Source organism: Elephas maximus, chromosome 6 (genome assembly GCF_024166365.1).
Source record: "Elephas maximus indicus isolate mEleMax1 chromosome 6, mEleMax1 primary haplotype, whole genome shotgun sequence".
NCBI lineage: Eukaryota > Metazoa > Chordata > Mammalia > Proboscidea > Elephantidae > Elephas > Elephas maximus.
Genome location: NC_064824.1, coordinates 30,313,330 through 30,337,736, shown reverse-complemented (window position 1 = coordinate 30,337,736; position 24,407 = coordinate 30,313,330). Strand labels below are relative to the sequence as shown.

Below are 24,407 nucleotides of genomic sequence, written 5' to 3'. Positions count from 1 at the left end.
TCCAGTGCAGAGTACTGAGTTGGCTGTACTCCATTTTATGGCAAAGTCGTATCAGTCTTCCCTACTTGGCAGGGAGGTCAGTGAAAGGACGGTACGTATTTTAGTTTGTTTTATCTTCACGGCCTAGTGTAGTACCTGATACAAAGCAGACATTTAAAAACGTCCTTAAAAAAAACACGTAACTATAAGGAAAGTAAAAAAGGGTAACTGCCATTAAAAAGGCACAAACAGTATGTTCTTGAGACCTCAGCTTTGCAAGACTCAGCAAGCTGCAAACACTCAGGAAGAGCTGAGATAGCATACAATTAAGTGAAATAAGGCTGAAATGCGCATCAGAGGGGAGAAGAGAAAATTAGCCACAGAAAGCAATACTCTCCTTTTTATTAGATTTATGAAGCCATTTTAAAGTCCAATCTCTCCTTTGTATATTTTGTCTTTGTTATTAACTTTCTCATTAGAAAGCAGAGAAACTCTGTCCTTGAAAGATACGTCTTCTACTTGCTCTTCAATTTCTTTCAGCATTTGGTACAGCACTCAATTCTCAGGCCTGCGCCCATATATAGTTGACCAGTTGTAATAAAGGCCAGCATCTCAGAGAACAGCACTGTGAAGGCCAGGAGGTAATCAACCAGGGCCTCCCCGACTTCACACACACATACATATGTATATACATTTTTAATTTTACAAAAAATAATATAGTACAGATTTTACACAGCTCTATTAATTCTTTTAAGTTACACAGGCAAGATTTATGCTTCAGTATGACCACTTTTAAGTTTGGATTAAAGTGGGAATTTTACACCAAAAAAATCGATTTAAGATTACCGAACAGAGGCCATATAGCAACGTAGACTCAATAATAAATCTTGGTTCTCACATAACTAGAAATGTTACGGTTATCTTTATATTGGGTGCTACACGTCCCTCTGGATTTTAACTAAAATACAAAAGCAAAATAACCCTTCACTCACTACGCTAGCACACGTACCAAATGACAATAACGGCCTGATAATCTCTGTTGTACCAGGGCTGTGTTTTAGCATGTGCTCATCTCTGCTTCCTTAAATACAGGCATCCAGCCAGTAACAAGGAAGGAATGCATACTCTACAGCAAGAGAGGAACAGTTTGCAACTTGGTATCTTACACAGCAAGACAAAACAAATTAAGAGAAAATAAATCTTACAACATATATATAAAACTAATTTACAGTCACTTTTAATATACAGTTCTATCAGAGGAATACATTTAGGTCACAATTATGTGGAAAAACACAAACTATATGAAATTCTACACTTTCCCCTAGAATATTCAAAATGCTCATCAAAAGTTAATTAGTACAATAAAGATGACCACCAGGTGACTGAATAAACAGAATGTCACTTAGTATTTTAAAAACGAATTCTGAGAATAGAAGCTACCACCAAAATATCCAGAAATCTGAATTAACAGATACTCTACTTTGCATACTTGATAATAATAAATATAACCATTAAGTGTTTACACAGACTACAAATCCAAGGCAATAACCTAGAGGATAGTCAGGAAAAATAACGAACACTATGCCACCAGACTGCATAAAGAGACCTACTGTGGTTTTTTCCCCACCACATACAAGGGGCAGACATCTTTTGATAGCACAACCCACTCCCTCTGCCCTCATCAAAATATAACAGAGCCCAAGCTTGGCACTGGAAAGTCTCTCCGATGCTGGTATGATTCCCGCTCGTTGACTGGAAGGGGCCCTCTCCGTGACTCTCAGGTTCTGAGTGGCACACCCTCCCTCCCACAGAAGGGGGCGGCGCTGTCTCTGAAGCCACAAATGAGGGAACACTAAAAGCATTAGAAGAAGGAGGTATCTGATGAAAAGGCACCTGCCAGTCTAAAGTCCTCCTTGGTGAGAACACTGTACATCCGCTGGGGCAGAGCTTTGGAGTAAGGAGCAGGGCGGGGCACGGTGGTGCGCAAAATGAGTTCCCGGCCAGCAGGGGGTGGGAAGTCTGACGAGGAGTTCTGCCTTCTTTCTTCTGCGGAGTCCATTTTCTTCAATTCCACCTCTGGCGGAGCCACAATTGGGGCCTTGAAGAGAAAAAATGCTAAATTCAAAAGGGGGTCAAGTGAGAAACAGCTATTTTTGAAAGACAGATGAATAAACATGATGATATACATCACAAAATGTTCTACATTACTCAGTAATGCAGTCAGCTATGTTATGATTACTCAAAAGCACAACACAGAAAATGCAAGAAGCCTGAAACACTGCATGAACAGCCAGCGATTATAAATAAATAAATTGGTGGTAGAGACAAAAGGAATAAGGCCTGTCAGGCAATCTGCTTTGAAAAGCATATTCAGATAAACTGATGAAAAGGGGCAATATAATGGAACTCTGCTGGTTTCCATACTTTTTTCTAGCAATGATCCCAGCCCAAGTCTGATGCCTGCAGTCCAGTAAAGAGCTGTTTCTCTCCACAGTCTGGAAAGATGATTTTTACCTTGACTTTTAAAGATTCATTTGCCAGATTAAAACTGGGAAATTTGGTTTTGTTTGCTGGGCCACTAATGGGATCCAGAAGTGGTAAAAGTCCACATAGCAATGCTCACAAAACAGAGTTCATAACAGTAAACATACCTATTTCTTTAAAATTTCATAAAGTACATATTTAGTAAGACCCTTCATTTTAAACTCTGATCACCATATGTCTTTAAAAGAACGTCATCATCCATTTGGAAAAAAAAAAATGACCAACCAATCATTTTGGTAACAGAAACATGGAATCATGTTACACTAAACACCAGCAAGAAAGGTGTGCCAAATCCAGACTGTTAGAGGTGGTTAGTCTTAATGGCCTTATGAAGTTAGAGGGATGGGAAAGAACAAGGAACTATGAGGGACAAAGGCTACTGTTACCTCATCAGAAGATTCAGTCAGCTTGAGGAAGAGTGAGAAAAGAAAGAGTGATGAAAGGGAAACAAGCAAGATGGTTTAAAAAGGGCTAGACAAGAGATTTCAAGATTATTTCAGAGACAACATGCACTGCATTAAGGAACATGATCCTATCAAAAGAATATCAAGTCGCACAAAGTTCACTCACACACGGTACATCCAGCTGTCAGATACAGCAGACACACCCCACTAGTCATGCATCTGATGGGCCAACAGGTGAGGTACAAAGTGCCATTCGATGGGAAAACAGTACAACAAAAGCCTAGCTCTTCTAGTGAAAAATTAAGATGCTGAAAAACGTGCTCATGGCTTGAAAAACAGATAATCCAATGAATTTAAGAACAGGTGTCTAAGGCTGAAGTAAAATCCAGTAAGTCATTTCTTTGCTCAATGCCATTTAAATATCTACGGATTACAGAACCATACATATGATCAAGTTTATTAAGAATTTATACTTTTAAGAAAAAAATTTAAGTACATAAAATGACTATGCTATAAAAAATACTCAGCAAAATATCATAACTTTAAAAAAAGTTAAAACCTTGATTTATTAGCAAAATGCAAAGTATCAGTTAATTATGAAAAAAAAATTTCTTATAACTTTAGCAGTCTACTTTAGCCACACATTTAAGAGCCGAGTTTAAAAATGTACCAACCAGACTGCCTCTTACATGGGTTACATAGTCTAAAATTCCCTAAAAACTTCACACTACAAGGTGTGAAGTTTGGAATCTCTTGAAATTATAAAATTGTGTGATGCACGTACAATTTAAGTATCCATTAACAGGGAATTAGTTACTTATACAATGAAATGCAATGAGGAGATTAAAAAAGATGATATACTACTACATTTATTGACGTAGAAAGAACACAGTAAATTATATAATCCTATTTTTATAAAATATACATGTATTTATATATTAAATGTTGACAGTGATCATCAGTGGATAGTGTGATTATTTGATTAGTTTTTCCTTTAAAATTTTCTGTATTACCTAAATTTTTATAACAAACCGTTATTTATAGTCTGGTGGGCAAGGGGAAGCTATTTCCATTTTGGGGAAAATAATTTTGCTTACCCATCCAAACAAGTAACATTTTCAGTATTAAAAATATAAATACTTTAGATTTTAAATCCTTATATGATTTTTTAAAAATGATCAAACAGGCAGGTGTTTTTGCAATTTGAGGAAAAGTCACACTGGTGGTAACAAGGAAACATGCTTATAAGCTTCTGCCTAGTGAGTTGGCAAAGATATAACAGGATGTGAAAACAAACTGGGTTCTTGGTTTCATGCCAGAGACAAAAACGAAATAAATCAAAGTAAGCATCTACTGTTTGTTAGGACTCTAGCTTATAAGGAAATAAAATACTTGGTTTTTAACTTGAAATTCTTAAATTTAGGGAGTTTCCCCCAAAATAATCTCAATTTTTAGCTTTTGGTAAAAATTCATATCAGTATTTGTTGTTCTGAATATATTAAGCAGATGTATTCCAGATGGACTCCAAAGGGATTATTGTGTGTACACCTATGAAGATTATTTTTCTTATTTGATTCTGAGAATTATTCCCTCAAAGCTGCGTCAGTCTAGTGTCATCACGGTGCCAAGCAAGGGGCAATGAGGAGATGCTGCACGTCTTGCTGCTTTGATCAGAACCTCTGATATGAAGGAGCACCTAACCAAGAAATACGATCTTTGTAAACCATTAAGAGAGTATCAGTACAAAGTAGACCTACCTAATGTCACCTTCATAAAAATTCAAATCTTAATAGTTTTAGAATGTCAGAAGGGACTACATAAATTTTAAACTTTAACTAGTAGAGGTAAAGATGAATTAATTTTCCAAATTGAGCTTTCTTTCTGTGCTGAAGCTTCAGTTTCTGTAGTCCTAAAAATCTGAAATATTCCTCTTTCTTCCTAGGAGACCTCTAATGTTAGATCTCGTCACTATTACAAGAACAGTTATATTTACAATTCAAGCTAAGTTGTGAATCCACCTGCAGTACAGGCAGTCCCCAGGTTACGAATGTCCGACTTAAAGACAACTCGTACTTGAAAATGCACTGTAAAAGGCCTATTGTATTAAACATTTGAGTTAAATACATACAACTGTTCGTAATAATGCACACACACACTACTTGGTGATGCTTAAGAAAACACTGTGTGGTTTGGAACTGTTTCCTAAGTTTTATATATGCATAAAACCCACTGCCGTCGAGTCGATTCCGACTCATAGCGACCCTATAGGACAGAGCAGAACTGCCCCATAGAGTTTCCAAGGAGTGCCTGGCGGGTTCGAACTGCCAACCTCTTGGTTAGCAGCTGTAGCGCTTAACCACTACGCCATGGGGTTTCCTATATATGCACAGAAAGGTAAAACATATACTATATACTAAGATAAACACTTGGTTAACTGATGCTAAGTAAGAACCGTATGTACCTGTTGGACTTACCTACAAATCGGACTTAAAGACAGACTTAGGGGCAGATCTCGTCCGTAACCTGAGGACCGCCTGTACATGGGGTTTAAACACGGTAACAACTGAACTCTATTCTAATTTGAAAGTTGTGAACATTTTTTCCACAACACAGCACTGGCCAGTGCTGAGTACTTACCAACTTCTCTAATGATGAATTTGAGACCCTTCTAATTCCTGAAATTTAGGTCCTAAAATATACTTACCATTTTACTCAAACCAATGTAGAAAAGCAAATGAATTTCAAAGACTTAGAAGTCACAATAAGAGTCACTGCTCCTTTAGTGCTCAAATCCAATGCCAGATTTACAGTCAGCAGCTGTAAAATCAGCCACGTATAGAAGTCAAAGCTGCATCTTCCTGAGTAGCAGCAGTCTGGGGAGGTGATGACGCAGTAAATAAGGAATCTCACATACCCTCTGAGCATTCACAAACAGCTTGCGAATGATCCGGCCAGCATGTCCTCGTCCTGCACCTACGACTGACACTTCAGGCTGCTCCAAAAGGCAACTCACAAACCTAGGAGAGAAGTAATGGAAGGATGGAAAGCAAGCTGCTCAGTTCACATTTGTGTCAACCCTCCCAGATTAACTTTGTTGACAAACGGTCAAAATGATACTGGCTAAATCTACCAACACGGCAGTGAAAATTTTAGAACAGGATATACTGACATTTAGAATCACCATAAATTCTCTCTTCAATTGTTTTCAGAAAAAATTTGGAAACCCTATTTCTGTCAAAGTATATGGAAACAGTCAATCTTTTTGAGACTAGAAGCTTAAGAAATGCTACACTAAATACAAGATCAATTTTGGGGGGGACAATAGAAACCAAGCTTTATGTATCCAGCAAAGCAATAACCCATATTTCTAGTTCATGTTCTTTTAAGTGGGGTATGTGCGTGTATGTTTGTATATGCTTAAAATACATGTTTTGCTGGGCAAAGTCTCAATTGTAAACAGTGCCATTATGTGCTGGAACACTGTAATTCCAAGTATATCACAGATAACGTGTGGCGGAGCTAACAGAGTTGGAGGCTCAGAGCCACCATGCACGCACCACCTGCTCACTAATTCATACTGCTACTTTAGAAACGATTTCTTTTAAAAGGAAGAAATTTTCAGGAGCAAAGCAGGCTGGCAGAAAATTTCGCTCAACAAAAGACAAAATAAATTTCAAACAAGAACTTATTCAAAGCTATAGCAAATGCCTTGTCATGTAATACTAATTCCACACTTGTGGAATTTTAGGGCTGAAGACAAATTTTTAAAAAATGACGAATTTCAGCTGCTGAACATGCTAATTTGGAAACACATTCTTTGTTCTTTGAAGTACTATGGAGAAACAAGTAAGGACTCACATTGATAGGGCGCCACTGGCAATGGTGCCAAGTTTCATGAAGAGAAAAAGACTGACCCAATTATTTGTTTCATCTTGGAGGGGCCATCTGGTCACTCTTTCAAACCATATTGGGAAGATACACAGGATGTGCACCTTTGCTATCACAAATCTTTCTAAAAATAAACAACTAGGACTAATCAGCAGAAATACAGTTACAGAACCTCTCACACTGTGGCCAGGGGACAGTCAGAGCAGAAAGCAAAGTTCTGGCGCACTGAAAGTAACAGTTAGTAGCTCCTCCACAGGAAACTGCAGGCAGCACACTCTTCAAGAGCAAACAAGGAAATCCCGAGAAAAAGGGACTCTAGTAGTAGACTTTTCTAAAAGAAGAACACCTGGCAAATACTCAGAAATATAATAAAGGTCAAATCTTATGATAATTATATTTCTCCGTCTCTAAATCAAAACCAAACCCACTGCCTTTGAGTTGGTTCTGGCTCAAAGCAAGCCTTTAAGACAGAGTGGAACTGCCCCACAGGGTTTCCAAGGAACAGCTGGTGGATTCGAACTGCCGACCTTTTGGTTAGCAGCCAAGCTCTTAACCCCTGTGCCACCACAACTCCTAGTCAGTGCTTATTTCAAATAATATATGAGTACCAAAGTAGAATTTCAATATTCTATTAAAATTTCCCTGAAGAGAGTGGTAGTTTTTCCTTCTGTAGGGAATACTCTTAGCCGAGCAGCAATACCTTTCTAAATCTTCCTTTTCCTCCTCTTTTTCGCATTTCTCAGTTCCAAACTTGGCTTTCAGTGACCGGGCTCTAGCAATTGTAGCTTCCACATTAGTAATTTGAAGGATGATTTCCTAACAATGAAAAGGAGACACATATATTGGAAGATAACAAAAAGCAAAGCATTAAAAATATATTATATATATATATGTATGTATGTCTTTAATTATTTATTTTATTTAATTATTGCCAAGTGGGGAGAACACTTGGCAAGGTTCTGACACTACACTGAACTTACTTCCAACTTCTTGTCTTCTGGATTGGGGAAGTGCAGAACTTTACTGGAATGGGATATTATCTGCTTTATAATCTTCTTAACTGAGGAGATGTTTTCCAGACTTTCTATTTTTGAAAAGATCAGCCATCATTAAATAAGTTCAGCAAAATATAGCTTTATTTTGAAAATGAACTAATGACTAATCAAATAAGATATTTACCTTCTTCTTTTACCTTGAGAACAGCTGCATGAATCACACAAGGTAACAGGTGCCGAGCAAGGTCTGCAGGTTTCTGGATTGCCAGGTAGTGTAGCACCTGAAGGAGGTACAGTTACATAAAAGATCAGTGCAGTTGTCGAAGGATGAAGCAGCCATTTACCTGAGTACAAGATCCTCTGGACCAATGAACTTACATCCCTAACAAGTGAGCAGAAGAGCTCTCTTTTCTACTTAGCACCTACTGCTACTCATCCAAGTAAGTTGCTACTATTCTCAAAGGTAAGAATAATGTTACCGAAAGCAACGAAGAACTTCAATCACTAAAAAGGATGAATACCCACTGCCGTGGAGTCGATTCCGAATCATAGTGACCCTACATATAAAGGATGAATATTCTAATGTATTTCCTGCGTACATATGTAATGCATGTAAATTAGGAAAATATAAGAAAATAAAAGCCATCTGTAAATGACACCACCTAGTGATAATAATTGTTAACAGGGGTGCATTTTCATTCCAGGATTTTTCTAAGATATAGAATACACTTAATATGTTAAGTGTATGAATATCAAGTATGTAAAATGATGTTTTATAACCTGTTTTTCTCACTTAATATTTCTAAACATTGCTAATAACCTTCCATTAATTTTTTTGGTTTCTTTCAGTTACTGTTTATTGTTCTTTTTCCAAAATGGAACTTGTTTTATTATTTTTCTGAATATAAAAATATACAGAAGTATAATGCAAAAATTCTCCTGAAATCTTATTTTCCAAGGAATAATACTTTTTGAGTTTATCCTCTCAGACTTGCTTCTGTGCTCATTTAAACATGGAAATATAGACATATACGTAATTTCCTAACAAAAATTCACTATACATACTGTTTTATAACTTGCTTTGCTCACTTAGTGACTGTTCGTGGATTTTTATTTTTTGGCTTTGGAGGGTTTTGTGTGATTTAAAACTTTTAAAATTAGGAATTACACATAACACAGAATTTATAAATAATCTAAAGAAAACATGGATTACACACACCACAATATTTATAAGTAGTCTAACACATGAACACCCACCACCCAACTTCATCAACAGTACTTTTCAAGCCCCCGTGCTCTACAGGATCCAAGTCTCCCTCCCTCGCCCCCAAAGTAACGACTCATCATTCTTTTTTTCTTTATGGTTTTCTCACATAGGTATTAATTAGTTTTGCGTGGTTTTGACCCTTATAGAAATGTAATATTCCTGTTCATAGCCCTCAGTGACTTCTTTTCTCAATCCAGCACTATGTTTCTGACATTTACATATATTGACACATGCTATACATTATTTATTTTTACTGTTGTATTAAAATGCTCCTCCACTGTTGATGGACTTTTGTGCTTTTCTCTAGTTTTTGCTTATTACAAATAGTGCTCCTATTAACATTATTTGTGCATGTTTCTAAGGAGCCCTGGTTGCTCAGTGGTTAAGCACTCAGCTGCTAACCAAGAAGTCACCAGTTTAAACCCACCAGCTGCTCCTTGGAAGAAAGATGTGGCAGTCAGCTTCCGTAAAGATTTACAGCTTTGCAAACTCTCTGGAGCAGTCTACTCTATCCTATGGGTTACCATGAGTCAGAATTGACTCAATGTTAGTGGTTTTTTTCGGGGGGGGGGGGGCGCCACTGGGTGTATGTTTCCTGGCGCACATGTAGAAAATTTTCTCTAGGATATACCTAAAATGGAATTAGGAAATGTACATGTTAATGCTAAATTATTTTACAAAGTGTTTCAATGAATTTATTGTTCCAAAATTTTTTTTTAATTTATTTGGAAATAATTTCAAACTTACAGGAACAAGTTTGAAAGAATCATGCAAAATATCTGCACATCCTTTACCCAGATTCACTTATCTGCATATGTATACACACACACACATTTTTTTCTGCATAAGTTGAGTAAGCTGCGTATTCTGTGCTCCTTTATCCCCATATATCTGTGTGTACTGTCTAAAAGAAAGAATATGTTCTTACACTTTCTTAAAGTAAATTTAACACTGATAAAATAGTTTTAATCAAATCTGTCATTCTTATTACAATTTTGCATACTGACCTAATAAAAATGTCTTTTATTACCTTTTCCCCACACCAGAACAGGAGCCACAGGATCCAGTCAAGATTATGTGTATTCCCTTCAACTATCGTACTTCTATCATCTAAATTAACCTGGAATAGTTCCTCAGTCTGTCTTTTATATCCCTTCCCCAGCCCCCACCCACATTTTTTAAATTAAGTCCATACTCAGATTTCCTTAGTTTTTTAAAACTGAGATATAATTCACATACTCTAAAATTCACCGTTTGCAAGTACATTTCAGTGGTTTCTGGCCAATTTACCATCATCACTATGAAATTCCAGAGCATTTTCATCACCTCAAAAAGAAACTCATTAGCACTCATTACCCATCTCCCCTGGCTTCTCCAGTCCTAGGCTCCTCTGTTTATTTTTCCATACGAACTTTACTGTCAGCTTGTCGGGCTCCATAGTAAAGCGTGCTGTATTTTTATCAGGATTGCACTAGATCTGTAAGTCACGATGTTGAGCGTCCTAACCAAGAACAAGGGATAGTTTTCCATTTGTTCAACTGTTTTTGTGTTTTTCAGGAGTGCTTTGCTTTCTTCACTTAGATTTGAAACATTTCTTGGTAAGTTTATTCCTAAGCATTTCACCCCCACCCCTTTTTTTAACCCTTATAATGAAGAGAAAATGTCATTTACATTTTCTGACTCATTAGTGTATATGAATGCTACTGATTACTGTCTATTAATTTTATATCCTGCTACCTTGCTGAATTTTTTAGTTTGAGTTAGTTCCATCACTGATTCTTTAGGTTCTTCCAGGTATACTGTAACATCATCTGCAAACAGTTGTATTTCTTCTTTTCAATTCTGTTTTCTCTCGGCTAATTAATTATCGGTTAATACTTCCAGAATAACTTTAAAAGGCATTGGAGATAGCACGCATCCTAATTTTGCCTTTAAATAAGGTTGGCTTTAGGACTGAGGTCTGCATATTTGTTATCATGCTACAGAAGTGGCCACTCATTCCTATTTTCTCAAGAGTTTTTTTTTTAATTAGGAATGAGTGTTAAATTTTAACAAAGACTTTTTCACCATATATGGAGACAATTAGACTCATTAATTAGTGAATTACATCAACAGATTTCCAAATAATCATCCCTGAACTTGGTCATGGTGTATTATTTTCCTAAAGTGGTAGCAGGGTATTGCTGGTCTGTAATTTTGAAGGGTATACTATCTTTACCGGATTTAGGTACTAATGTTATACTTGCTTCAAAAAAAAAGAATTTGGAAATTTTCCTACAATTTCTATGCTTTGCAACAATTTTTGTAGCATTAGGACTATCTGGTCTTTTGACATTTAGTAGAGCTCTCCTGTGAAACCATCTAGGCCTGGTGTTTTATGGGGCATTTCCTTGATAACTTTCTCTATTTCTTCTATGAAAATTGGTCTGTTTACACTTTCTCTTTACTGGGATCAGTTTTCTTTTTTTTTTCTTTAACTCCTCATCTCCCTCTCCTCCCAGTCCACGGTAACCACTAATCTTTTGTCCTGGTGAATTTGTCTATTCTAGATATTTCATATAAGTAGGATCATACAGTATTTGTTCTTTTGTGTCTGACTTATTTCACACAGCGTAACAATTTTAAGGTTCATCCATGTGGTAGCACGTATAAGAGCTTCATTTCTCGTTACGACAGAATAATATTCCATTATGTGCATATACTGTTGTTGTTAGGTGCCACTGAGTTGGTTCTGACTCATAGAGACCCTGTGTACAACAGAACAAAACACTGCCCTATCCTCCGCCATCCTCATAATTGTTGCTAAGTTTGAGCCCATTGTTGCAGCCACTGTGTCAATCCATCTAGTTGAGGGTCTTCCTCTTTTTCACTGACCCTCTACTACTTTACCAAGCATGATACCCCTCTGCAGGGACTAGTCCCTCTTGATAACATGTCCAAAGTATGTGAGACAAAGTCTTACCATCTTCGCTTCTAAGGAGTATTCTGGCTGTACTTCTTTCAAGACAGATTTGTTCATTCTTCAGGCATATACTACATTTTGTTTATCCATTCAGCCACTGATGGGTAGGTGGTTTCCCTCTACCTTTTGTGAATAATGTTGCAGTGAACACTGGGGTACACCTATCTAAGGGAGTCACTGTTTTCAATTACTTTGGGTATATACCTAAGAGGGGAATCGGTGGGGGTCACCATAAGTCAGGGACTGTCTCAAAGGGAGCTAACAACAACAATGGTAATTTTATGTTTAACTTTCTGAGGAAATGCCAAACAGTTTTCCACAATGACTGCACCGTTTTATATTCTCAGCGGCAGTGTATGAGTGTTCTAATTTCCCCATAATCCTACCAACTGGGGTCAGTTTTGGTACACTGTATTTTCCTGAAAAACTATCCATTTCATCTTGGTTTTCAAATTTATTTGCATGGAAATGTAAAAAGTAGTTTAACATCTCCCTCGTAGCAATACTTACTTGCCTCTCATCATTTACTGTGTATATGCGTGCTTTTCCCTTTTTATTCTTGGTTAAAGGTCTAATGATTTATCTATTTTGTTGGGTTTAAAAAAAAAAAAAACAAATTTAATTGGCTATTTTAATCTATTTTTCTGTTCTGTACCTCATTTTCTACTTTTATTGTTATTATTTCCTTCCTTTTGATTCCCATTTTCTATCTAGGCTTATGAGTTGAGAATTTACTTCACTTATTTTCATTCTTTTGTTTTTACTGATACATGTGCTTAGGCTATAAATTTTCCTTTGATCACTTCTCTAAAAATGTCCTATAGGTTCTGTCATGTAGTGTCTGCATTATTACTGTTTTTCACCAGTTCCATCATTTCCTATTTCCCCTCTCACTCAAGAGTTAACAGAAGGTTTTTTTTTTTTCAATTTGCAAGCCTCTTTTGGTTTGTTTTGGTTTTTAGCTTCTAGTTTACTGCATATAGAGTACTGGTTGTAATACTTCAATTATGAAACCTACTTAAGCTTTCTTTGTGCCCCAATATATCAATTTCTGTGAATATTCCATATACATTTAAAAAGAAGGTACATTCTCTATTATCCAGGTGTACTTTTTTTTTAATGTTTGATATGTATCTAAAAGATTGACCTTAATAGTTATCTTGTTTATATCTTTCCTATTTTTTGCCCCTTTACTGTCCTTGTACTTAGAATAATGTATTAAGCGACCTGTTGTTAGCGTTTTGATCTATTTCTCCTTGCATCTGCCTCATATAGGTGGTTACTGCATGACCTAGTACACAGACATTCCTAACTCTTGTATTTTCATTGTGAACTACGAATTTTAGATTTTAAAGCATCTTTTTTCTCTCATTTAATGCCTTTTTGCTTTAATCCTACTTTGGTATTGGGAGTGCAAGCCCTGCTTTCTTATATTCCCATTTGCCTGGTAAATCTTTGTCCATCCTTTAATTTGTAGCCTTTCTGAATTACTGAATTTTACGTGTGTCTCTTGTTTATAGCAGAGACACTACTATTCCACTATTCTTCACACTATCAGATTTTTTTTTTTAATAGTTACGTAGAAGCCCACTGAATGGACGTACCATAATTTATTGAGCAAAGCCCCTATTTTTGTAAACTTTGGTTGTCTCTATTTTTTCACTACAGAACTTTGTTAAACATTCTTGTACATAGGTCTCTGCATACTTCTCATGATTTCCTTAATAAAATTTTGGTAGCAGAACTGCTAGGTCAAAGGACAATCCCATTTTTGAAGGCTTTTAACATATACTCTGAAAGAGTCCAGTGATGTAAGTATTCTAAATAAAATATGCATGTCAAATTCTTTGGTCTCTTTGCAACTACTCTTAAAGTATTAAACGTGAAAGGTAGATATATAAAAGGCTCACTGGATTTCGATGCTCTGCTTCTGCTTTTCAAGTATGTCCAAAGCTCTCACATCTATGACAGTGAGTTTTTAAAATGTCAAAATATTAACTATCATTCTAGTATTAGAGATCCAAACCCTGATTACCTTTTCTGCTTCCCGCGTATCATCAAAAAGTCTCCTCTGCCTTCTAGCAGGAATTGGCTTAGCTGTTTCCCAGGCCTCTACCCACATATTGCTTGGGATCTTCATCCGGGCACTCAGTTCTCCTTTCAGAACCATATTGCCCTTTTCATCCATCACCTCCTCTTCAATATAATCCCGGGGTGAGTACCACCTCACAAAATCTTCGAGGAAACAACCTGGGTTAGCTGCCTAGAAGGTAACCAAAAAAAAAAAAAAAAATCAGCAGAATCAAATAAAAATCAATGGTTACTGATAAACATATATTTGCAAAATCATGCTTTCACAGGTATGATTTCGTAAGTATCTAGTCTTTACAATCTAACATGTAAAATAAGTTTGGATGTCTCCTTTAAAACAAGTCAGACGCTGAAGTACCAAAAACATTTTATTTTTGCTATCTCAGTTACATAAGGAAAAAACAAAATCATTTTCGTGTGATGAATTTGGAAATAAAAACTCGATGTAAAGTGAAAATAAATTTTTAAACAGATTATGAAGTTACATAACTTAGTTTTAAAATTATACTGTAATAACTGCTCAACACTTAGAAAAGTGTCACATAAGCTCAAGTCAAGTAAATTAAATAATATACAGATCAGAATAACAACACGATGGAAACGTTCTGCTCTTTTTTTCCTCAATAAATCAATACTGGTACTGGAGTAAATATGGGCTAACTTCAAAAACGTTCTATTTAGCCATTCAATTCTCATGCTTTATGCAACAAATTTACCATCATATAAAGTTGTGTTTTGTGCTGTTAAGGAATTGGAACTCAAACTATTGTTTTCCAGAATTCTGAAAACCCAAGCAATTAGATAAAAGTTTTATTCAGTGATTAATTTTATATAATTAACAACGACGCAGTCCAAAAACTTTGTAATTTCAAGCCTGGAAAAATGAAGAGGCTTCACAGCATTAGTGCTAAGGCATGGAGGTCTTTTTTGCAAAAGTGTCTGATAATGTATTAAAACTGAATTGACTTGATTAACAACTACCAACAATGCATTAATTAATTAAAGGACACACACACACACACAAAATCATCCCCTTGAATACAAAGAATGATATGTGTACATATGTTAAATATATACACTTTTGATTATATTCTCTATCATGCAATCATATCATATTCTTCTTGCTTATGAGTATTATATTTAATTGCCTGTAACCGTAAGTGATATAAGCAATAACAAAACTGGACAAAATTGCCAATTTCTTCTCACTGGGCTCACTGGCTTAACTACCCCCACCAGCTTAGAAATCCTGGTGAGGGGATGAGGAACTCTCCTTAGACCTCTAATACCCAGTCATTCCTATACAAAAGGAAACGGCAACCATATCTGTTTTAGAGTGACTACATATTTCCTTAAATATATTATCTGATTCCCATATGGGGCAGATGGGGACATTGGCTATTTGAAATATAATCTATTTTCTTGTTGGCCACTGTCACTCCATTCCTTGAGTTCCCATGCTTTAAAACATTGGCAGCTTCTGGAAACTTCCCTCAAGGGAAAGAATACACTGACCATAGGCACAGATATTCTCCTTGGTGGTTATATTTCTCATGTCAAATTTAAGAAATAGGGTTATACACATCAGCCTCATTTGGTTGGTTCATGTTAAGTATACTCTTAGGGGCAAACTGTATTTTCCAAAGATGGTCACAACAATGTCCCTCATCCTATATGCTCTTTTACAATACGATCTTGTTGCTCTGGCAAGATTTAAGTGACAGTAAAAGGGAGGCTTTTTATTTCCTGCTTATTATTGTCCTCATCTCTATTAAAAGGAAAAGTCTTTAGAAAACCCCTTAAGGGCTACATATTTTCCCTAGAGACTAAAAAGATACAGAAAATCTGTGAATTCTTTTCTGTAGTAATTCTTTTCTGGGTGGGCTCATGAGTGCTATGACCAACAGATTACAGTAGACAGGCCACAATGTGACTTCTGAGGATAGCTCATAGAAGGCGGCACAGCCTAGACTCTACTTAAGAACTTTAATGACCCCCTAGGCCGCCATGTTGTGAAGAAGTCAAGGCATATGAAGAGGTCATGTCTAGGTGCTCAGTTGGCAGTCCTGGTCTTCCAGCCATCCACACCTAGGCCTCAGAATAAGCCTTCAGATTATTTCAGTCCCCGGTATTCAAGTTTTTCAGCGGAGGCCCCAGATATCATGGAACATAGACAACCCATCCCCACTGTGCCCTGTCTGAATCTAGGAGCTTAATAAGATGGCTGTTTTAACTTGCTTAAGCAAAAAACAGAAATATGATCTATTTTCTGATGAAACATTTGTGCCTAGATTAGTCTGAAAGAGCCTACTGAACCACAGTTTTGCTTAAGCAGTGTTAAAGGAATTCTACAGAACCTTACAATGAGGGCCAAATGTGTTTCTATGGGAAAATTTTGACGGTTCCAATTTGGAACTTCCTCCTGCGCACGCCTCTGCAAGGACACTGTGGCAGGACAGAAAGGGATGACTAGGAAAGCAGCTAGAGGTCAGGAGAAGAGCAGCTGCTGTGGAGGCTAGTACTTCCTGCTGTGCGCACATGCCCTAAGCCAATTCCCTCCTCTACCTTTTTGGTAGACAAAACATGCCCTAAGAGCCAACAGGCTTTTCTTTATTCACTGTCACCAACGATGTTTTTTTTTAAATAACACATTTCTCTCTTGTCTTACTGCAGAAGAGAATTCACTGAATTCATGTTTTCTACGAAAAACATGCAGCTCTTAAGAGGTTTTCTAAAGATTTTTCCTTTTAATAAAGATGTGGGAAATAAACATGGAATAAAAAGGCTCCCTTTTATTGTCACTTAAATTTTACTAGAAGGGAAGGATGCAAGTGCCACAGGTGTTCATGGGGCGCTTATGTTTAAAAAAAAAAAAAAAAGCACAAGTATTTCAGAGGAAAATCAAATTCAGGCTTGGCCAAAGAGCACAGAAGCAGAGCCGGGAGGGCTACAGACTGGGCAGACGGAGGCTGTCACAAGGCAGCAGCAGGATGAGAGAGACAGTCTAGGCCAGGGAGCAGTTTGGGGTATCAGCAATGGCAAAGGGAAGTCCTGTGGCCCACTGGGCTACCCACTTTTTTTTTTTTTTTTTTAATATACACAAGGTTTGACTCTGCTTTCAAGAATAAATAATTCAATCACAAAAGTCCTTTCTTCTTCCTTCATTTCTGGAATGAAGCCAAATGTCACCACCCCTTGAATCCTCGATACTTTTAGATACAGGTCTATATTTAAGCCTAGAATATTCTTCAGGTAGCAAATGCCTACTCATCCTAAATGACTCTTCTGATGAAACCTTTCATGATCTCCTCCCCACAACCTCACAAGCTGTAATTGAGGATAAACATTATTTCTTCCTCATCTAATCACAGTGCAAGGCACACAGTAGGCAGTCAAACATTTGTTGTACAAAGCCACCTACATTAAATCCTAAAAGTTTCCTAAAAGCCTTGCATTAAATTGGCTGATTATACAACGCACATATAGAAATGATTCAATTCCCAACTTTCAACTACTATTCAAAGATTGATTTTTTTTCTTTTTTTAAACTTAAGAAACAAGTTTGACTATGCCCTTTGGGAGGTGAGGGCAGAGTGTTGTAACTACTAATGAAATCAAAACACTTCACAAAAAAGACATTCAGGCCTTCATATCACTTTGTAGAGTGACTTTCACAGTTCCATCCCAGAATAGCTCAAAATAGAGCACAGAGCTCTGAAAGTGTGACCCACCTTAAAAGACTCCATATCTGAGAGCAAACAGGCACTCTGCATGCGCGCTCGGAGGTGAGCCCCTTCTGCCGATGTGCCTAATTTAGCTAAAACCTCAGACTGCTCTTCTAGCAGGTCTTCTGTCATAGGAGCTGGTTCCTGTGAAGCACAAAAGGACAAAGCTCACGAACAGACTTTTTTTAGACAAAGCAGAACTACAAAAATAGATGGAGACAACAATTATTTCAGCTCCAGAAGTCACAAGACGTGTGTTTAAAAGAATTCTGAGAAATGGAAGTTCTCCAGAACCTACATTAAAAGGTAACAAATTAAGAAGAAAGAATAAACATGACTTTCAGTTGCTCAGATGTGATTTCTATTTCCCTCTATGAGGACTGATAACTAAAAGACAGAGATTTGGGTCAGCTGAGCAACATTGTCTTGTCTGCTAATATTAAAGAAATGAAGTCTTAATATTATTATGTATGTCATCTAGGTGCAACTAGATTTTTATTATAAATAACAAGAAAATTAAAAAACATATATAAACACAAATGAATTGAACCCCAACTAAAAACCCCCAAATAAATGAGTTTTATGTCAGAGGATTTGTTTTGAGTTTAGGTTCCTAAGATGTTCTAATGATTCATTTCCCTAAGAAGCTGTTGGTTTTCTGTCTTTAGGCTCAGAGATATTATATATTTTAGTGGTTAACTCCAAATAAAAAGCAGATAAGGCAAACTTAAAGGAAGATTCATCTGTAGAATCATTAAGAGATGATTTCAGAACTGCTGAAAGGGGCTTAGGAAAGTTCTCTAAGAATTGATTTCATCAGATTTTAGATATGAAATATGAAAAACTCAAAAATCTAGAGGCCACCCAAAACAAAGCTTACCTGCTTGTTGCCAAAGCCGGAAAAACGTGAGCATTTCTATCCTTAGATAAGAATAAGGTTAAGAACTAGCTGAAGAAATAGGTTAAGTATCTAGAGCACCTTGTCAATAATTAGATTCCTTCTAGATTTCACGGGCTTACTCTAAAGCAGGGTTTTTTTTTTCTTGTGACTATACACAGCAGGACATACACCATCTCAACAATTTCTACATACACAATTCAAAGACATGGATTCTATCCTTCAAACTGTGTATCTGTTCTCATCCTCCTTTGCTAATATGTTCCTCCCTCATTAACATGAACTCACTGCCCCCTCAGGTTCCTAATTTTTCAGAGTCACTGTTGTCAATCTGACCCCATATAGATAGTTCTTAAAAGAGCACAATGCTCCTACTGTTTGGTTTTAAGAAGACATCAAGGTTTAAGTTTTAGAGACTTTGGTTTAAGGTTTAAAGATTACCTATCTCAGGATAATAGTTTGGGGGTTAAAGCAGGGTTTCTTAGCTAACACTTAGGCTGGATGGTCCTTTGCTGGGGTGGCTGTCCTGTGTTGTGCAGAATGTTTGCCAGTATCCCTGGTCTCTACCTGCTACTGCCTGTAGCAGCACTCCCACCTCACAGCAACCAAAAACGTTTCCAGACATTGTCCAGTATCCCCTGTAGGACAAACTCACTCCCAAGGTGAGAACCACTGCCATAAAGATAAGTAATTTTTCAAAAAAACCTGTCAGAAATAAAGTAGAAGCATGGTAAAGCTATGGCATTCAAAACATATAGCAACAAACAAAAGGAAGGAACTTTTCTCTTGTGTCATCCTCATGTTTGAGACAGACAAACCTAAAATAGGGCACTTTCAAAAACTGCAGAAGGGAATGAATATAAAGTAAGTGTATTAAGCCTTACTGGACAACAATCTGGCAATTAATATATGTCAAGCATTTATGATCACGCCCTCTAACCCAATGATTCCACTTCTAAAAATACCACCACAGCATTAGTTTTAACAGCATGTCAACTAGAAAGAATCCAAATTTTGACAGTACGGAAATGGTGCAATACAGAAAAAAATGCGATGGAACTGCTCTAACAGTGACTATCTCTGGGTTATGAAATTAGGTTTTTGTTTTCTTTTTCTCTAAAATGAACATGCATTACTTTTTTAAAAAAATTTTATTGTGCTTTAAGTGATAGTTTACAAATCAAGTCAGTCTCCCATACAAAAATTTATATACATCTTGCTATATACTCCTAATTGCTCTCCCCCTAATGAGGCAGCACACCCCTTCCCTCCACTCTCTTTTCGTGTCCATTCTGCCAGCTTCTGACCCCCTCTGCCCTCTCCTCTCCCCTCCAGATAGAAGATGCCAACATAGTCTCATGTGTCTACTTAATTCAAGAAACTCGTTCTTCACCAGCATCTTTTTCTATCCCATTGTCCAGTCCAATTCCTGTTTGAAGAGTTGGCTTTGGGAATGGTTCCTGTCTTGGGCTAACAGAAGGTATGGGGACCATGACCACCAGGGTCCTTCTAGTCTCAGACCGTTAAGTCTGGTCTTTTAGGAGAATTTGGGGTCTGCTTTCCACTGCTCTCCTGCTCCCTCCGGGGTTTTCTGTTGTGTTCCCTGTCAGAGCAGTCATCGGTTGTAGCCGGGCACTGTCTAGTTCTTCTGGTTTCATGATGATGTAGTGTCTGGTTTATGTGGACCTTTCTGTCTCTTGGGCTTATAATTACCTTGTGTCTTTGGTGTTCTTCATTCTCCTTTGCTCCAGGTGGGCTGAGACCAATTGATGCATCTTAGATGGCCACTTGCTAGCATTTAAGACCCCAGATACCACTCTCCAAAGTGGGATGCAGAATGTTTTCTTAATAGGTTTTATTATGCCAATTGACTTACATGTCCCCTGAACATGTATTACTTTTAAATACTCAACAAATACCAAGCAAAAATCTCACACTGAAAACTTAAGACTGGATCTTTGCTGACACTCAGGACTGAATAATAATCAGTAAGGCAGTATAACATCTTAATTAAGAGCTTGGGCTCCAAAGACAATTATGCCTGCATTTGAATCCCAGCTCTGTGACTTGGGGAATCCATCCCCGAACCTGTCGGTGACTGATTCCTCAAATGTAAACTGGGCATAAGAATGTAGGCTATGTACCTCATAGGGTTGTAAAAAATAAATCTAGCACATCCTCGAAAAACTTTACAATTAAAGACAAATTACTTAGGTTGTATCATAAGCTTCATATTCTGCTTTCTCTGTGTCTAAGAGAACGTGGTCTTATCTAAGTATCTCTGTCAAGTTCACAAATTATATGAAGCTCTGATGAAGCAGTACACTCAAGGGCAAAGGCCATCATTTTATTCAGAAGGAGCTACTTTTCATTGTCTTATAGCCCTGAAATCACAGGATGGAAGGGAAAAAAGGAGATGACGACAGGACTCTTGGCCAACTGTAAGTGAAGACAGACATGGCAATGAGGAGGAGAATAAGCAGCAAGTAGCATGAAGACCATACATTTTCATATATACCACTTCTGAACATGCCCAAAGCTTTCTCATATACATCGTCTCGTATGACCACTGAGAGGTGGCCTGGGCATTTTACAAGAGATGAAACTGAGGTACAGAAAGATAAAGTGCCTTTCCCAAGATCATGAAGTGGCAAAATCACCCAGTGGCAAACTGAATAGAGAATCCAGGACATCTATCTAATGCTAAATTGAGAACTACTAGTTTGGTCCTAATCCACTGGCTAAGGACTTCTCTAACAGATTCTCCACAGATCTCTCTTCTAGCCCTGGCTGTAGAATGTTGGGCGAAGTCTTTAAGCTTTATCTAGCCATAAAATTTAGGTAACCAAAGGTGACCTAAGTCTCTATGAAAGGGATACAGGAATATGTTTACATTCTTAGAAAGCAAGAACCTATATAAAGTCTTATTACTTTTTTTGATGAAGTAAGCAACTGATGTTAGCATTTTATGCTAACATCAAAGTTTGAAATTATATTGGTTTCAGTTAGGGTCCTTCTGAATTCTAACCATTTTAGATAAGCACATATATAATGGTTTAATTCAAATAAAATTAATTTTAAAGTAAGGCAGTGAAATGGATAAAAAAAAAAATTGTCCAGAATTACCTAATGGTCAGGTATAAAAATTAATTTCTAAACATACACAATGAAAGCTGAAAAGAAAGTAAATTTAAATTATTCCAGATTTGTGGTATAAATCTGAATGTGAAAATTTAAGCATCTGAAATAAATGAGGGAACATATCCTTTTGAAGAAAAATAAAGCATTCAATTAAAAAGTGTTATTTTTATTTCAAGAAAAAAAGTTTAAGTTTTCAGAAAAACGTTCTCAGACTCTTTAACAGCCCAGTTAAACTAGTACAACAAATATGCAAGTAGCTAACTAAAAACAAGAACTACTATTAATTAAAACGTGAAAAGAGACAGGATACAAAAAAAAAAAAAAAATCTTTTTTGAGAACTTACATGCCAAGTGCTTTTAAGGTGATTTAATCCTTTACAACCTAGAGTAGTACAAACTATTATTTTTTTTTTTAGTACTTATTATTTGTTTATTAGACAAATAAATAAGTAGAGTTTTAAAACTGGAACTAAGTTAGAAGACAGAAACAAATATTCTAATTTCTTTTCCTTGCCAAGCACTGATCAGAAGGCAAATTAACTTCTTTAACAGCTTTTTGGTGTATAACTGATAAAGAATAAAGAGTACAATTTGTTAAGTTCTGACATATATATACAAATGAAAACATCACCACAATCAAAATAATGAATAAATCCATCAACTGCAAAACTTTCCTCATGTCCACTTCTGGACTGTCCGTCAACAGGTGAATGGATAAACTGTGGTACAGCCATATGATGGAAAACTACTAAGCAATAAAAATGAATGAGCTATTGATATACACAACAATATGCATGAATCTCAAAATAATCATGCTGAAAGAACTCAGACAAAAAATCCCTGTAGGGTTTTTCTATGGAAACTAACAAGCTGATTCTCAACTATATATGAAGGGACCTAGAATAGCCAAAACAATCTTGAAAAACAACTACAAAGTTGAAAGATGTACACTACCAACTATAAAGACTTATTATAAAGCTACAATAAAGACACCACAGTATTGTCAAAAAAGTAGACAAAGACACTAAAGAAACAAAGAGTTCAGAAACAGACCCACACACATACAGCCACTTGATTTACAACAAACACATCGGAGATAAAACATATTTTTTCAAAAACGGTGTTGGAACAACTGGATATCCTTACAGAATTAATTTGAGGTCGATCACAAACATAACTGCAATAGGTAAAACAATAAAGCTTCTAGAAGAAAACATAAGAGATTACCTACAGTTGGTGAGTAGTATCTGGGGTCTTAAAAGCTTGTGAACAGCTATCTGAGGTATAACTATTGGTCTCTATTTGTTTGGAGCAAAAAAGAAGGGAAGAAACCAAAGGCTCAGAGAAGAAACTAGCCTACAGAACAGTCTATATGAACCAGGCCTCACCTACCCTGAGACCAGAAGAACTAGACGGTGCCTGACTACTACTACCTTCTGTGCTAATCAGGGCTTCAATAGATAGACCCTGATAAAATGAGACAAAAATGTGGAACAGAATCTCAAATTCCTTAAACAAAACAAAACAAAAAAGCAGACCTACTGGACTGGTTGAGAGTGGAGGACTCCCCGAGTACTGCCCTGAGATGCTGTTTTTTAAATTTTATTGTGCTTTGCTGAGTTAGGTGAAAAGTCTACGGCTCAAGGTAGTTTCTCATTCAAAAATTTATACACATACTGTTTTGTGACATTGGTTGCAATCCCCACGATGTTGACAGCGCTCTCCCCCTTTCCACCCTCGGTTCTCCATGTCCATCCATCTAGTCTTCCTGTCTCTTCCTGCCATTTTGTCTTGTTTTGGGGCAGGCGTTGTTCATCTGGTCTTGTATATTTGATTGAACTAAGAAGAACATTCCTCACATGTGTTACTGTTTGTTTTACAGGCCTGTCTAATCTTGTCTGAAAAGTGAGCTGTGTGAATGGCTTCAGCTCTGAGTTAACAGAGTGTCTGGGGGCCATTGTCTCAGAGGATCTTCTAGTCTCTACAAGACCAGTAAGTTTGGTCTTTTTCATGAACTTGAATTTTGTTCTACATTTTTCTCCCGCTTTGTCCAAGACTCTTTGTTTTGATCCCTATTAGAGTGATCCCTGGTGGTAGCCAGGCACCATTTCGTTTTTCTGGTTTCGGGCAGGTGAAGGCTTGGGTTTATGTGGTCCTTTAGTCCTCTGGGCTAATATTTTCTCTGTGTCTTTGATTTTCTTCATTCTCCTTTGTTCCAGATGGGATGGAACCAACAGATGTATCTTAGATGGCTGCTTGCAACCTTTTAAGACCCCAAACACTACTCACAAACTATTGAGATAGTCTTCAAATCTTGAACTGAAACTAACCCCTGAGGTCACCTTGTAGCTAAATAACAAATGGGCTCAAAAAAATAATGAATATCACCCATGAGTACTGTGTTCCTTAAAAAAAAAAAAGTTTCAGGGGACAACCAGGTCAAACAGCATAACAAAGTTTACTGAGAAAATGTTCTGCATCCCACTTTGTTGAGTGGTGTCTGGGGTCTTAAA

General features: G+C 36.9%; 1 protein-coding gene across 1 annotated transcript in view; it reads right to left on the bottom strand.

Annotated features, from left to right (window-relative positions):
* Window positions 1-1,059: 1,059 nt before the first annotated feature.
* Window positions 1,060-24,407, bottom strand: part of RAB3GAP1 (RAB3 GTPase activating protein catalytic subunit 1) — a 110,740-nt gene continuing 87,392 nt past the window's right edge. The window contains exons 18-24 of the mRNA XM_049889229.1: window positions 17,862-17,999; window positions 14,075-14,302; window positions 7,995-8,091; window positions 7,796-7,899; window positions 7,516-7,631; window positions 5,842-5,944; window positions 1,060-2,077 (exon numbers count right to left, since the gene is read on the bottom strand). Coding sequence (XP_049745186.1) covers window positions 1,841-2,077; window positions 5,842-5,944; window positions 7,516-7,631; window positions 7,796-7,899; window positions 7,995-8,091; window positions 14,075-14,302; window positions 17,862-17,999 — 1,023 coding nt within the window. The 3' untranslated portion in view covers window positions 1,060-1,840. The remainder of the gene's footprint in view (window positions 2,078-5,841; window positions 5,945-7,515; window positions 7,632-7,795; window positions 7,900-7,994; window positions 8,092-14,074; window positions 14,303-17,861; window positions 18,000-24,407) is intronic.